General features: G+C 44.7%; 1 protein-coding gene across 5 annotated transcripts in view; it reads left to right on the plus strand.

Annotated features, from left to right (window-relative positions):
• kifc3 (kinesin family member C3) overlaps positions 1-15,805 on the plus strand; it is a 72,565-nt gene that overhangs the window by 36,940 nt on the left and 19,820 nt on the right. For 2 of the 5 annotated variants that reach the window (XM_038807008.1, XM_038807009.1), the window contains exons 2-13: positions 1,541-1,698; positions 2,862-2,927; positions 3,038-3,178; positions 7,866-8,057; positions 10,257-10,430; positions 10,711-10,858; positions 11,147-11,277; positions 11,875-11,986; positions 12,506-12,687; positions 14,169-14,273; positions 14,909-15,039; positions 15,185-15,232. In XM_038807008.1, coding sequence (XP_038662936.1) covers positions 1,600-1,698; positions 2,862-2,927; positions 3,038-3,178; positions 7,866-8,057; positions 10,257-10,430; positions 10,711-10,858; positions 11,147-11,277; positions 11,875-11,986; positions 12,506-12,687; positions 14,169-14,273; positions 14,909-15,039; positions 15,185-15,232 — 1,529 coding nt within the window. In that variant the 5' untranslated portion in view covers positions 1,541-1,599. Of the gene's footprint in view, positions 1-272; positions 336-1,540; positions 1,699-2,861; positions 2,928-3,037; positions 3,179-7,865; positions 8,058-10,256; positions 10,431-10,710; positions 10,859-11,146; positions 11,278-11,874; positions 11,987-12,505; positions 12,688-14,168; positions 14,274-14,908; positions 15,040-15,184; positions 15,233-15,805 lie in introns of those variants that run through there. The other 3 variants (XM_038807012.1, XM_038807010.1, XM_038807011.1) reach the window with 3 other exon arrangements.

A 15,805-nucleotide genomic window follows, 5' to 3' on the forward strand; every position in this document is an offset into this window, starting at 1 on the left:
AGCAGCACAAGTGGAAAATTAGCGAAATGGCCAGGCATAGAATTTGTGTAAATAGTAATCCAAAAGTAAAATACAAGGTGGCTGGGAATTGGACATGTTCTGACAACAGGTCATTGACCTGAAACATTAACTCCATTTCTTTCTTCACAGGCGCTGCCAGATCTGCTGAGTATTTCCAGTATTTTCTGTTTTTTGTTTCTTTGATTGGAAAAGGCCGAAACTCGGTGAACTAGGGCTGGGCCCACTATGATTGGGAAGATTTTAGCAATTTGCTGACAAAGCAGAGATAAGTGGTTTAACAAATCGTGTGAAGGGATGTAAAAGATGTCAAGAAGGTGGGTGGAAGAAGCAATTTCATGTTGATTAAGCGTGAGGTAATGCCTTTTGGCAGGAAAATCATGGAATGGGAGTATACTCTTGAAGGGTGTGGACAATCAGAGAGCCTTGGGGGTTTGAATGCACAATGCTCTACAAGCGCAGCAATTTAATGATGAAAACATTTCACAGGTTTGCAGATGTATTTTGGATGTTGCTTTAGGTTTCTGACCTTCAATCCATTTGAAAACAACCTGGCCAACAACGCTGCTTTGTTTTTGAGATTCTGTTGGCAGCAACGGGCTGTGCTTTATGTTTACATCACCCACTTGGTCTAAGGGCTGTGGTTTCATTGCAAGGGATCTGAAGGGTACTCGCCTGAAAATCCTTGTGTACCCACAACAGCGATAAAGGGATATTATCACCTAAGCAAGGAGTTTTAGAACATAGAACATAGAACAGTACAGCACAGAACAGGCCCTTCGGCCCTCAATGTTGTGCCGAGCCATGATCACCCTACTCAAACCCACGTATCCACCCTATACCCGTAACCCAACAACCCCCCCCTTAACCTTACTTTTATTAGGACACTACGGGCAATTTAGCATGGCCAATCCACCTAACCCGCACATCTTTGGACTGTGGGAGGAAACCGGAGCACCCGGAGGAAACCCACGCACACAGGGGGAGGACGTGCAGACTCAACACAGACAGTGACCCAGCCGGGAATCGAACCTGGGACCCTGGAGCTGTGAAGCATTTATGCTAACCACCATGCTACCCTGCTGCCCCTAGTTTTCTCAGGATTAAAACCAGGAAGAGACTAGGTTAGTGATGGAGGTTCTTTTGTGGTAAACCTCTATTATAAATTAGTTACTTTCCACAGTCTTGTCGTCTAATGCAGAGCCACCTGATTCTCATTGTGGTTCTATTTTGGAGATCTAGTTCAGACCTCTGACCCACTATCGGGGTGATTCCATCTCCAGGATTTGGGGTGGTTACCATAGTAATTCTGTTTCTTTACAGGCCGTTTGCGTGGCTTCTGAACATCCAAGACCACAAACGCTTTAATTTTTGTATCCTCTCGTTGGTAGAAAGGTTTGATACCCAAAGCGGTGACTCTAGTTCGTTCTGCAGATGCTTATTCACCGTTTCAGTATTTCCAACCTTTTCTGCTTTGTCAATGCCATTATGTGGAATCTTGACAGTCCCTTTCTGCTTCCAGGTGGGAAGGTTCTGCTGTTCTGTGGAAAATCACTCCAAGTCATTGCAAAACTCATCGAGATGATCAGCTGCCTGCAGCAAGACCACTTGAGGCTACCAGAGGAGTTGAACACGACTGAGCCCCAGCGGCAGGCACTGGGCAGCACTTTGCAATCTCAGGTATTCTCATAGAATCCCAATAGTGCAGAAGGAGGCCATGCAGCCTATGAAAGAGCACATTACCTAAGCCCACTTCCTGCCCTATCCCATCTTTTTTGGACACTTAAGGGGTAATTTATCAAGTCCAATCTAACTAACCGCACATCTTTGGACAGTGGGAGAAAACTGGAGCACCCAGATGAAATCCATGCAGACACGGGGAGAATGTGCAGAATCCAGGGGCGCAATTCTCCGCTCTCACGAAAATTCGGAGAATAGCGGGCGGCGTAGATTTTTACGGACACGCTGGTCCGACGCCCTCCCGCTATTCTCCCCCCCCCCCCCCCCCACCACGCCCGTCTCCCGACACGAATCGCTGCCCGCCGTTTTTTTAGGGCGAGCAGCGATTCTCTCCTGGCCGATGGGCCGATTTCCAAGGCCTTTACGGCTGTTTTTACAAGCGTAAAACACACCTGCTCTGACCGTTCGTAAAAACGGCCGTAAAGTCCCGTTCTCGGGAACCATGGCACCGATTGGCACAGCCGTCGCTACCTTTGGCTAGCGGGCTTAACAAAATTCCCGCGATGTCGGAGTTCACGGCCGCGCGATGCTAGCCCCAACCGGGGAGATGAATCGGTTCCCGGTCGGGGGGGCGGAGGCTGGCGTCAAACGTGCCCGTTTTTGACGCCAGCTTCCCGATTTTTCGTAAGTCGTGAGAATCGCGCCCCAGGTCTTTGGTGTTGAGGCAGCAGTGCTAACCACTGTGCCGCATTGCAGTCCCTGTGTGATTCTGACCCTGTGTGCTGAAGGTGAGAGAGGTGCAATAGAGCACTGGATTGGAGAATTCAGACTGGGCCAAAAGCGAGGAGGTTTCATCTCCTCAGTCATTGGCGTGCTGACTAGTATTAATGACATGAGGATTTCAGCTAGTAACCCTGCACATTCTGCAGGGATGGCTTTCGGCTTTAGAGTATGTTCAGATTGCATCTTGCTCATGGTTGGGTATGGCAATGCCAAGCGGGGCTGTCTGGAAGTCGGCAACTCTGTTCAGGACCCCAGTACAGAGCTGTCTGTAGTTCTCACTGAACCAATGTTATCCATCTCTTTGCCTCTTGTAAGTAGCAGGCAATACATGAACCGTTGTGATGGTTATGTGCATCTAACCCCTGGTGTTGTGCCCACAGCTCGAGGGGGTGGAACCGAAACTCTCTGACCAGGCGCAGGAACTGAACAGGCTGTGCTCTGAGCTGGTGAGACTCCTGTCTTGGTACCATGAGCAGACACTTGTTACAATCTCGTATTCCTGAGCTTGCCTACCCATTGGTAATAGAAACTCATTGTCTGTCTGTCTCTATGGCAGGGCACAACCGACCTGGAGAAACATTTAGAAATACTGGTCTTGGAGAATGATCGACTGAAGCAAGAATTAAATGGCTGCCAGCTTCAGCTGCAGCAGCTCCGGCTCTCTCTGTCTGGATGCACTGACTGTCAGCACAGCAAGGTAAGAGCAATCCTGCATTTATATAGCACCTTTCATGATCCTAGCATGCCCAAAATTGCTTCACAGTTGAGAGTTATTTTGAAATGCGGGCATTGCTGTAGGAAATGACGCACCGCACAGACCTGCAAAAAGGCCAGAATCTGATAATGGGCCGATTTATTTTCTTGAGTGATGCTGGGCGAGGGATAAACATTATCTGAGACCCTGGGGAGGGCTCCCCCTGTACTTTGAATAGTGCCTTGGAATGTTTTACTGAGAGGGCAGACGGATTCTTGACTTACCATCTTATTTTAAAGTCCACATCTCTGATACTGGGATAGAAACGTAGATGCCGTCAGTGAACCACAGCTGACCTCCAGTTTAAAAGATGAACACCAAGCTGGGTGCTGCTATATCTCCAGTGAACCTGTTGGGTACAGGGCACAGAGCTCTTTTTAAATTTGATCACTTGGAATATGTTGAGTGCAATGGAGACAATTATGTTAAATTCATTGTCAAGATGTGAATGTTGCTGGAAAAGCTGACATCTATTCGCCATCTGTAGCTTCACTTGTGGTAGTGAGGAACTGCCTTCAGCTGCTTGAGCCCATGTGGTAAGGGTACCTTGCCATTACTGTAAGGAAAGTTATGAAGGGAATAGTGAGGACAGATACACTCACCCTGCTCTCTTTCACTGTACATCATACAAATCTAGTGGAGAAATATTGTGGGTTCCTTTATTTATTCTCCAGTTGCAGGTGACACCTATATATTGCCTTAAAAAGAAGATTGGATACAATATACAGCACAAAAACTGGCCATTTAGCCCATGCTCGTGTTTATACTACACTCAAATCTCCTTTCTTTCCTCATCTAAAGCTATCATCGTGACCTTCTGTTCCTTTCACCCTCGTTTGCTTATCTCTAACTTTCCATTAATACAGCTACACAATGGCAGTGAGTTCCACATTCTTGCCATTGTTTGGATCCAGCAGTTTCTTCTGAATTCCCCAATGGATTTCCTTATGACTATCCGATGGCCTCAAGTTATGCTCTTCCCCACACGTGGAAACACTCTGCATTCAGTTTATCAAAACCTTTCTTCATTTTAAACACCTCCAATTAGGTCACCCCTTGGCCAAAGAGAGACCCAGCATGTTAATCCTTTCCTGATCTGTATGCCCATCTGTATTTCTGTTATCACTCTTGTAAATCATCTCTGCACCCTCTCCAGATGTCCTTTTTATAATATGGTAATAGAACCTGGTCGAACCAAGGCTTGATACAGATTTATCATGACTTCTGTTGTAGGGATCCTCCTGTTTAAACCTGGTTTCTCCTGTGTGTTCCCTTTATTTTCTATTATTTTGGCTTTTATAACTTTTGTGTCTGGACAATCACTGGAACCTATACCTTTAAGATGGATTTCACCTTTAATTTTAAAGACAAGAAACCCCTGGCCAGATACGGTATTTAGTCTGGCCTCAAGAAACCCCCAGTGGGATGTGCTGCTTTGTCTGGCCTTAGTGATGACACCTTTTAACCGACTTAACTGGCAGCCAATAAGCCGTTTTATTTTCCTGGGTCTTATCTGACTCTCGATGTTGATTGGTAGTGTCTTCTCTGGAATGTTCTTTTTCTCTGAGACTGTTTTTTTCCAAGTTAGTTTCGTTTTGGACAGAGCTGAAGAAGGTTTTTGAGTTTTCTCTCTCTCCCTGAAAGGAGGTAAATCTCTTTCTACAGTCAGATTCACCTGCAAGGTTGTTCAGTTCAGCATCTGCTACAGCCAGGCCAGTGGCTTAAAAACCTTTTAAAAAATCTCAAATGAGGAATTCTTCTTATCATGGAAAGGTAGTTAGATATTCTGGGAAAGCAGGCAACAAATGAGAATTACACAGGTCTGGAGCTGTTCTTTTGGTTTAAACCTTGGGTTAATAAAAGTGAAAGTGATTCCCCAGAGGATTTCTTACAGCCTGCGAGTTCTGATTGAATAAGCTAGAAGATCCAAACTAACTTGTGGTTTCAACACTCTGCGTCCTGGGAAGATAGTCGGCTACAATGACTTTGATATCAGCAACAAGGACACTCATCTATCTCTCTTTTCATTTTAATCCCTATCATTTTATCCCTTTCCCGTCCCCTTGTGTGTGTTTAGGTTGTAGTGGGACAGGAAAAGGGGCAGGGGGTAATAGATTAGCTGGCCGGTACTCTATGATCATTGCATGTCTAATCTCTACTGATGTTACAAATAAACATCAATTTTGTGTTTCAAGGGCAGCACGGTGGCCTAGTGGTTAGCACAGCTGCCTCACGGCGCTGAGGTCCCAGGTTCGAATCCCGACCCTGGGTCACTGTCCGTGTGGAGTTTGCACATTCTCCCCGTGTCTGCGTGGGTTTCGCCCTCACAACCCAAAAATGTGCAGAGTAGGTGGATTGGCCACATTAAATTGCCCCATTAATTGGAAAAAATAATTGGATAATCTAAATTTATAAAAAAAAATAAAAAAAATAAAAAAAAAATTTGTGTTTCACTACAAATCTGGTGCATATAAGTCATTGGAGCAGTCAAGGGTCAAAGATCTCTAACTATATACAAATTATTGGTTAATAGACTTGTGTTGGGACTCTGGGGTCTGTGGGGCTCGAATTGACTCTGCACTAGCCCAGGGTGTTTTAACACTGGTTTTCAATTCTCCAATATTATAGTGGCCTATCCTCTTGTCTCGCCTCGGTCTATGTGGCTGCTGCAGTAATATTAAAGTAGGTCTTATAGAACAACCAATCTATCAGTAATGACAGAACAAAATGTGTAGAAGCCAGAATGGTCTAATCTTAGCAGGGTGCTTGACAAAGACATTCCTATAAGATTTAAATAATGTCCGATTGTTAATTTGAGAGTAATCCTTATTGTTTTATGTTATTTTTCAATTGTTAATGAAATTGATATTCTGCTGAACTATTTGGAAAAAGCAGGAGAGGCTACGAACAGCTACAGCATCATTGTTAGTTTTGGGGCCATAAGTGGGTTTGTGTTAAAGGATTAGGAATGTTGAAAGTACATAGATGAGGCTTGAGGAGAATTGGAGGGTGAATTGTGCAGATTCCCAGGACAAGTCTAATTTACAAATTCCATGGCAACCTCACACTGCTACATAGTGTAATCCACCTCTTGTGTCTTATGTTCAAGAACATTGGTTCACTTCCCAGGAACATTGAACACTGTGATCTGTAGCCTCTATCACCATTCAGTTCTGCCAAGCCCCTGATTGCTGAATTCAGAATGAGATCAGCAGCAGAGTTTCTGTTTCCAAGCCCAAAGACTGGAAATCTGAAGGAAAGGATTTTGTCTCCTGCCATTGTTTATTTCTCACTGGGCTACCGTTCGTTGGTGCCATGTGCTCTTGTGTGGGTCTAGAGATGCAAAGTGGAATCTGATTCTGCTATCACCTATACTTGCATTCACTGGCAGGGGTTGTTGATGAGCAGAAACACAGGCAATTTTTGTTTCTCATCCAACCAAAAGTCTGGTTGTGGAAGCTAGTCGTATCACCTGCATCACTGGAGACTATAAATCAAACCTGGGGACTTTTGCGATTGGTGTTCACGAAGCAACAGATCTATCGGTGTAGTGTTCTTGAGTGAATAAACTGAATGCAGAGTGTTTCCACGTGTGGGGAAGAGCTTAACTTGAGGCCATTGAATGAAATGAAAATGAAAATCGCTTATTGTCACGAGTAGGCTTCAAATGAAGTTACTGTGAAAAGCCCCTAGTCGCCACATTCCGGCGCCTGTTCGGGGAGGCTGTTACGGGAATCGAACCGTGCTGCTGGCCTGCTTGGTCTGCTTTCAAAGCCAGCAATTTAGCGTTGTGCTAAACAGCCCCTGCCCTTGGATAGTCATAAGGAAATCCATTGGGGAATTCAGAAGAAACTGCTGGACCCAAACAATGGCAAGAATGTGGAACTCTCTGCCATTGTGTAAATGTATTAATGGAAAGTTAGAGATAAGCAAATGAGGGTCGAACTTCACTAGTAGGGAGGCTGGAGGAGTAGGTTGACTGTTTATATTGGAACAAGGGGAAAGGCTTGGCCTGTATCGATAATGGAAAGCTTGATCAGTGTGGAGCCTCGCACACAAGAATATATAAAATAGGAGCTGGAGTGGGCCATTTGGCTCCCTGAGCCTGCTCCGCCATTTAATAAGATCACGGCCGAACTTTTACCTTAACTCCACTTTCTTCCCCTTGAGGTCCTTACTGCCCAAATCAGTCCCTGTCTTGAATGCACTCAAATGAATATCCACCGGCCTCTGAGCTAAAGATTTACAAAGATACAATGAAAGCAGAGATGAGGATCAGATGCATTGGAGGCTGCAACCAGTAGATCATTGATCTTAGTCTTGGCAGTCACACCCAAGTAAAATATAATGAGCATTTCCCCATACTCTGTGTTAACAATGAAGCGACTGTACTTCAATCTATTGCTACTAACACATCTGACCTTTCTGGCTAGTTATTGGCACCTGTTTTCACTGTTGGTATCAGTGGATTCATTGCAAACGTATCTAAAATCAGAAAATATAGAAATGTGTCACAATCCCAATGGCAAATGAAGGAGGAAGAAAGCTTAATGTTTCTGAGGGACGTGCGGCAGGTTTTTCTTTGGTGTTGAGAGTTCAAAGATATCCTGTGTTCTAATCCCTGTTGCAGGAAAATGCACAGTTGCGAGAGCAAACAACTGATCTGCAGCTGGAGCTGGGAGAGAAGACGCAGCTCCTGGCCAAACTGCAGCAGCATCTCCAAGATGTCCTTCAGGATAAGACTGAAAGGGAGGAAAGGCTGAATAAACGGATTAGGGATTGCCATCTAGCCCTGGCCAAGCAGCCCACATCATCAGTTAAGGTAAAAGTAATTGTGCTTCCAAAACAAGCTCCTCGAGGAAGTGGAGCCATTGGATTAGAGCATCAGACTTTATGTTATGGATATGGAGGAGGTTGGGTTGGAGATTGTTAGCCTCTAATATTTTAAAGTACACAAAACATTAGCTGAAGCAACATTGAATATGTGTGTGTTAAGATCCGGAAAATAATTTTGTGGTGCATGTGTTTGCTTCTCGCTGGACTTTATATCTATGGGTGACTCTGATTTCTGCTTCACACTTGGCTCTGTATTTCTTTTTCATTTTTAAAAGACTGAATTTGTTAACACCACAACTCTAGGGCGAACACTCCCCGCATCGGACCCACAGCAGCACCCAAACTGGCTGAAGGGACATGAACCTCAGCTGGCTGTGGCAATGCTGCCCATTAATTCAGTGTTAATGCAGGTTTGGGAAAGCTTCGCGCACACTGTCTGTGGACTGGAGGCTGGGATAAGGACAGTGTTGATAACTTCATTTATCGCCACCTGGCCTCACACATTTCCTGCAAGTCACCTTCCTCAGGCTGCGTCCTGTTGGTGTTGAGGGAAGTGACTGTGCGTCAGAGTCCCTTGTATGCATGCAAGAATGGCATTTTAATATCTATAGCATTGAACTCATGGCGGCATTTGAACTTCTCACCGAGTGTTTGGAACTGGCAAAGAGGGAGTTTGGTTTATGGGTGTGTTTTGATGACATTATTGTCTTTGTGCATATTGCGTTGTGCAAATTTCAATCCGAAACAGGAGTGAGTGTTTCTAAAACTAGGATTATGCCCAGGTTTTCTAGAAAGAGATTAAAATATAATGAAGTTGCATTTGAATAAAGCCATTAACAACGTCAGGACATCCCAAATAAATTTATTGCATTTTGTTCTATTGAACTGTTGTAATGTAGGAAGCAAAGCAGCCCATTTGTCAATGACAAGATAACCAGTTTTAGGAATGAAAGGATAAATACTGTATCAGTCACCAGAGAAAACTCCACTGTTCCTCCCTAAAATAGTGCCATATGTTCACCTGTGTTGGCATATAGGCCCTCAATGTAACTTCTCTTCTGTACCTCTGACAGTGCAGCATTCTCCCAGTGCTTACACTGGAGTGTAGGCCTGTTCAAGTCTGTGCAGTGGGACTTGAACCCACAAACCTCTGACTCCAGACATGGTTCTACCACTGAGCAGCAAACATGCCTCCAGGATGTCTGTACCCCTGAGTTTTCCACCACCCTGGTGGACACTGAAGCTTCTCTTATGTTCTAGGGTTTGTACCACCTTCTGTAGGCAATGAGCTCTGTCAAAGGGTTTTTCAATAAGGGGAAATGGGAGGAAGCAGCGAACGGTGTCTGGCTTTGTCTAAACATGACTCTTGGGAGGTGTCTGACTCTCAACATACCATTTTGCCTCACAAACCCTAAGGCTATTGGGTGGTGTTTATTTTTTCTTTATTTAATTGTTATTGCTCGTGAAGGCGTAGCTCTATCCAATATTACTTTATTACCTCTGCCTCAGCAACTTTCCCCAACTTTCAATAAGTTGCCAGCCTTCTAATACCTCTTGTTGCTACAAGCTGATATGATCACAATGTGATTGGGTCAAGCTCTGACCTTTAGCATATGACTGTGAACTAGTGACACATCCTGCAGATGTTTCATCTTCCATCACACTCTTTGCCACCTCCCATTAATCTCAACTGCTGTTATGTTTATCCTATCACGTAAGGAGGGCCTTGTATTAATTTTACATCTTCACCATTTCAATAATGTGCATGATCCATTTGTGGCTGAAAATCCCCTGCCTACCCAGAGATTGGCGATGCCCTGTACTCTGCTCCAGGCTTCCATGTCTGTGTTGACTGGCTGGATGCGGCGATGTAAATGTTTTGGCCTTGAGGGTCTAGGTTTGGTGAAGATAATTCATTTTTTTTAATATATAAATTTAGAGTTCCCAATTATTTTTTTCCAATTAAGGGGCAATTTAGCATGGCCAATCCACCTACTCTGCACATCTTTGGGTTGTGGGGTGAAACCCATGCAGACACGGGGAGAATGTGCAAACTCCACACAGACGGTGACCCAGAGCCGGGATCGAACCTGGGACCTCAGTGCAGTAGGCAGCAGTGCTAACCACTGCGCCACCTTGCCTCCCTGTGAAGATAATTCATGAACCCTATTTTTAAACCATGCAGTATGTTACCAAAAAAGTGGAAGTCGAGTCGCCCAGGACAAAGCAGGATTTGGAAGAATCCCAGGGCAGGAATCATTACCTTCAGGAGCAGATTGTTATCCAGAGGCGGCTGCTGGCTGAGCAAGAACAACAGCTTCAGGACTCCTGGAGAACATCAGCCCAACTCCAAGCTCAGGTAAGTCCAGGACATCATCATCTTTCCTGTTCCAATAGCAAAAATTGGCTATCTATTGTTACTTCAGATACTGATGTGGCTATTCTTGAACTATAGCCAACAATGTGGCAACTTACTTGAATATCTTGCTTATCTCTCAAGTAGAGTAAACGCTAACTCAGTTATACCGTGTCTATTACCTTCGAATTCACTTGCATGTTCGATGCACTCTCTGTACTATTGCATTGTGTGGAAGGTTCTAGGCCTATTCCCTGGCAATGACACTTGCTCTAAACTGCAGATCATGATGTATGAAGCAGAACTTGAGCGGACACGTGGGGAGATGCTGGAGGCATTCCAAGCAATGGAGGATGAGAAGAACCAGGCCATTGAGGAGGTCTTCCTGCAAGCCCGAACTGAAATGAAAACAGTGCATGAGAATCTTAATGGTAGGTGATGCAGAAGAGGCCGTTCTAGGATGGCACAAAGCGTAGGCATTTACTGGGATCTGTGAGCAAAATATGAATAGTAATGAGTGTAACACGCCTTAGCCTATCTGCTGTGTGTGAGATCTTTGTAGGAATGTCTGCAAAGCAGGGTCAAATTGGAGTTGGAGCACATCAGGGAGGTAGTGAGTGAAGTCCCATTGTGAGGTCAACCTGATGTAAGTCGATGCTGGACTGTGGGGAAAGCTGAGGGACTTTCCACTGTGTTGAACTTGTCACCTTACCCTGCAGGTGTTCGAATGAACCTCCTCTCCATTCAGCCTGCCCTGAAAACGCTGACCAGCGATTACAACTGCTTAAAAAATCACGTCCGGGATTTTCCATGTTTGCTGCAGGATGCTGTCAACCAGACAAAGAGAGAGGTGAACTGCTTTCCTTCAAAATATTGCAACATTCGTGAAGGAGGGGATGTGGGTGTGTCACCATAGCGTGAGATTACAGGAGGCTCATTTGCTGATGGTCAGTGCAGCCTGAGAATGATAAAGGACTGACCATCTTTTAAAAAAAATTTTAGAGTACCCAATTTTTTTTTCCAATTAAGGGACAATTTAGTGTGGCCAATCCACCTAACCTGCACATCTTTGGTTGTGGGGGTGAAACCCATGCAGACATGGGGAGAATGTGCAAACTCCACACGGAGAGTGACCCAAGGTCGGGATTTGAACCTGGGTCCTCAGCGCCGCAGTCCCAGTGCTAACCACTGCGCCACATGCTGCCCTCGGACTGACCATCTTTATGGTCTACCTGCCGTGCTGGTAACCTAGTGTATCGGCCATACTTTTATAAGGTCACACTACTTGGCAAAGGAGATTGTGTTAACTTACCTTTGTGTACCGATAGGCTGCCATGTTTCCTGCACTACAACATTGACTTCACTTCAGCTGTAAAACACTTTGGAGCATCCTGAGGTTACGAAAGGCACTAAATAAATACAAGTATTTGCTTCCTTTTCTTTCTAGATCTACCAGGCAGTGGAGGAAGCGCAGAAAACAAATCAGGATCTGATGCGCAAATACAAGCGAGAGATGCAGCTACGGAAGAAGTGCCACAATGAGTTGGTACGGCTGCGAGGTGAGTCCATTCTCAAAGGTACTCGGTGCTCTTCGTTCATCAGCTCTTCACAGAATCACAGGATGCTACAGTGCAAAAGGAGGCCATTCAGCCCATTGGGTCTGCACAGACCCTCCGAAGGTGCACCCCACCCAGGCCCACCTACCCTTTTGTTGGACACTAAGAGGCATTTTACCCTGGTCAATCCACCCTATCTGCACATCTTTGGACTGTGGGAAGAAATCGGAGCACCCGATGGCAACTCACTCAGACACTGGGAGAATGTACAAACTCCACATAGAAAAACCACCCATGGTCGGAATTCAACCTGGGTCCCTGGCACTGAGGCAGTAGTGCTAACCACTGTGCCACCATGCTGCTTATTGTATAATTACTGTGGGTAGGAGACCATCTGTCTGAATCTAGCATTGATGGGCCTGCAGTACTGCTATAGGGAAGGTAGACTGTTGTTAAGAGCTGACTTTACTCCCTGGACACCTCTTAATCCATTCCTTTGACACCTTCCTGCTCTTTCTTCAGGTAATATCCGTGTGTTGTGCAGGATTCGGCCTGTAAACCAGGATGATGGCACTGGGCTTGAAACCAGAAATATAATTTCCTTCGACCGTGATGACGATTCAGTTCTGTATGTGTCACACCGTGGCAAAATGTCCATGTTCGAGCTGGATAAAGTCTTCCAACCACATGCAGTGCAGGCAGATGTAAGTGATTGGATCTTGAGGACTGACCTGTGATTCAGGAATCTTGTGCTAGGCTGTAAGCGTTTTGGTTAGTAAAAGAGCTAAGTAATAAGAAAAGAGGCCAGGTTATAGGAATTGAGATGAGAAACAACCAAGGTTCAGCTAGTTGACTTTCTACCATCATGTTATTCACGTGATACGATTAATTGGTCTTTATTTCTAAGCCAATGTAGAATTATTGATGTGAAGAAAACTTCAGTTCCTTAATTTTTTCGGATAGTTTTTTTTTATAGCTCCGATCCACTATCTAGTATGAACTTATTTTTATCAGTTTCTCCCCTGAGAATCAAGGGCATGTAAAATGATACCCTATGCGCTGTGCGACATTGTTTCCTCTGGGCCACTCCCTGTTTACTGTTACTTTTCTGTGGCAAAATAGCTCAAGTTTCTTGGGTGTTTAGTGTCAATAATCTATTTATTTAGGCAGTTGTGTGGATCTTTTCATGCTTGATCTTGACTCCTGTAAAATGTAGTTTTGTCAGGACAATTGTAATTCCTCCACTGAAGAATCATGATTGACATTCCTCCAAAACTTCTCAATGCTGTATTGTGAAATCTTGCTTTATGTAAAATAGCTACCGCATTTGCTGATGCAACAGTGGGTAAAGTAATTCATTTGGGGAGGAAAATATGCCATCCTTGCCTGTCTAGCCTACATGTGACTCCGGATCCACAACAATGTGGTTTTATCTTAAACATCCTCTGAAATGGCCTAGCCAGCTACTCTGTTCGAGGGCAATTAGGGTTGTGCAACAAATGCTAGTCCAGCCAGCGACGCCCACATCCCATGATCGAATTTTTAAGAAAATCCTCTTGGTATTTCTGACAGTAGTGAGATGCACCGTAAATGCGAGTCTTTGCATGGACTGATTTTACACAGTAGTAAGATCATGAATGGTTTTGAGTAGAAAGTGCTGGTTAAAATGAACCATTCAAACCAGTTAAAGATCCCAACTCTCCCAAACACTGCCCAGTCTCTCGCTGAGTGGGTGGCATTTGTGTTGGCTCAGTTTTTGCTTCCTGGATCAGCTGCTTTGGATGTATTCAATTTCCTCTCCAATAGTCTGGACTTTGCTGAAAATTCACATTGTTTGGGCTCATCCTGCCTTTGTGAGTTGGTGTCCAACTCGTGCAAGTCAATTGAGGTTCTTCTCTCAATCCTCAAATGTAGGTTTGCATCTCAGGCCAGCGGGTGGGAAAAGTAAGGAAAACAGAAAATCTGGAAAGACTCAACAGGTCTGGCAGCACCTGTGGAGGGAGAAAGAATCCTCTTCCTCACCAGCTGCCGTATTTTGCTTTTATTTTAATGAGGAAAGTAAACTTGCAACTCAGCTTTGTTATGAAGGTTGAGTAGATGAACATCCAGACTTGGATCTTGTAAAACCTTTGAGCTACTGTCAGAACCCTAAATATTCCTTTTGTCTTGTTATTTTAACCCTCAGATATTCCAAGAGGTCCAGGCCCTTATCACATCTTGTATTGATGGTTACAATGTCTGCATATTTGCGTACGGACAGACTGGTTCTGGCAAGACATATACTATGGAGGTAACGTTGTTAATGACAGTCTCGTGGTTTCTTGATAAATGCTTCTTTTAAACTGGCCTGCTTTTCCAATTCTGTTTGCATAAACACTTTCCAAACATTGCAATGTTACATTAGCTGATGTGACGGACGAGGATATCCCATGGCTTCATGACCAACTATAACTTCCCTGGCAAGGTGCACCAACTCTTGGGGATCAATAACTCTGGAACTAGCACAAATCTGAGCTTGCTAATTGGCTTCTTTGGTCTCGGTTATACTTCTGGAAGGAGCCTGCTATTTTCAGGTGCCTCTTCAAATGACCCTGGAATTAACCAGCGGGCTCTGCGGCTCTTGTTTAGTGAGACCCTTTTGAAGCCCTTTCGCTAACAAGAACGCTGGAATAATCCGAGTTCTGAACAGCAGTCTTTGCTCCAGGGTGTCTAATGTTGTCCTGCTCAACAGTGTCCATGTTTCATACCGGAATGTAAATTTTGTATAAAATCTAGGTTTTCTGCTTGATCGTGGGATTTCCTCTTTCTGTACTTTCCTGTCTTGTCAGTAAATTCCACCCAATCTGTGAGGTTGGGTAGATGTATCTTTTCCCTGCCAGGTGCCCGTACACATTTAATATTGATGTGCAACCTTCATTTCCGCAGGGTTCACCGGAAGACCCTGGAATTAACCAGCGGGCTCTGCGGCTCTTGTTTGGTGAAGTGGCGGAGAGGTCGACAGACTGGGACCTGACCATCACTGTCAGCATGGCGGAGATCTACAACGAAACCCTCAGGTACGTGCACCTGAACACTGTTTGGACTCCAGCAGTTTCGGGCACTACCGCACAATGGAGAACTGCTTACCACGTGTTGACGCATTACAATTCAGGGATAATCTATGAATGTGGCTGCTAATAGTAGTATTTTCTCTTTTTATAGAGACCTGCTGGGGTCTGACCCCCAGAAGATTGAGGATCTAACTATGAGGTTACTAATACTTGCACTCTGGTGGGAGGTGCATGGGTGGTGATTGGTACAACGCTTTAGCATGGCTGTAGAGCTTAAAAGAAAAACTGTGGGTCTTTCCAATTCAGTTTTTCCAAACTGTTTAGCTGCATCCTCTGTGTCTATTCCTTGCTGTCCTCAGGAGGCTACTTTAACCTCCATTTCCTTCACTTGCTATTTTGAAGACCCATCTGTAGCTGCAGCCACAGTGACTGGAAGCTTGGGTCACTGGATTTCTTGGTCGTCCTTTGTTGCACAATCCCAACTCCCTCCGTACCAGTTGAAAGTTCGAGTGCAGGCGATGAAAATTGATGTAACATGATCACACTAAATGGGGGTAAGCCCCTAGTGTTCTGGCAGAGCATTATTTTCTTTTGGTATTGCTCCAGGATCTGCACCAACTGAACCCTTTAGTGACTCAAGAGAAATTCTTCTCATGTCTTTTCTCCTCTCTACAGGAGGTTAACCATCTTTCTCCATGTTAGGATCTAGGTAATTGTTGCAAGAGATTTGTTCACCTTGGGAAGCCCAGTGTTGTCAATGCAAACATCAACT

The sequence above is a fragment of the Scyliorhinus canicula genome, chromosome 9 (genome assembly GCF_902713615.1).
Source record: "Scyliorhinus canicula chromosome 9, sScyCan1.1, whole genome shotgun sequence".
Lineage (NCBI taxonomy): Eukaryota > Metazoa > Chordata > Chondrichthyes > Carcharhiniformes > Scyliorhinidae > Scyliorhinus > Scyliorhinus canicula.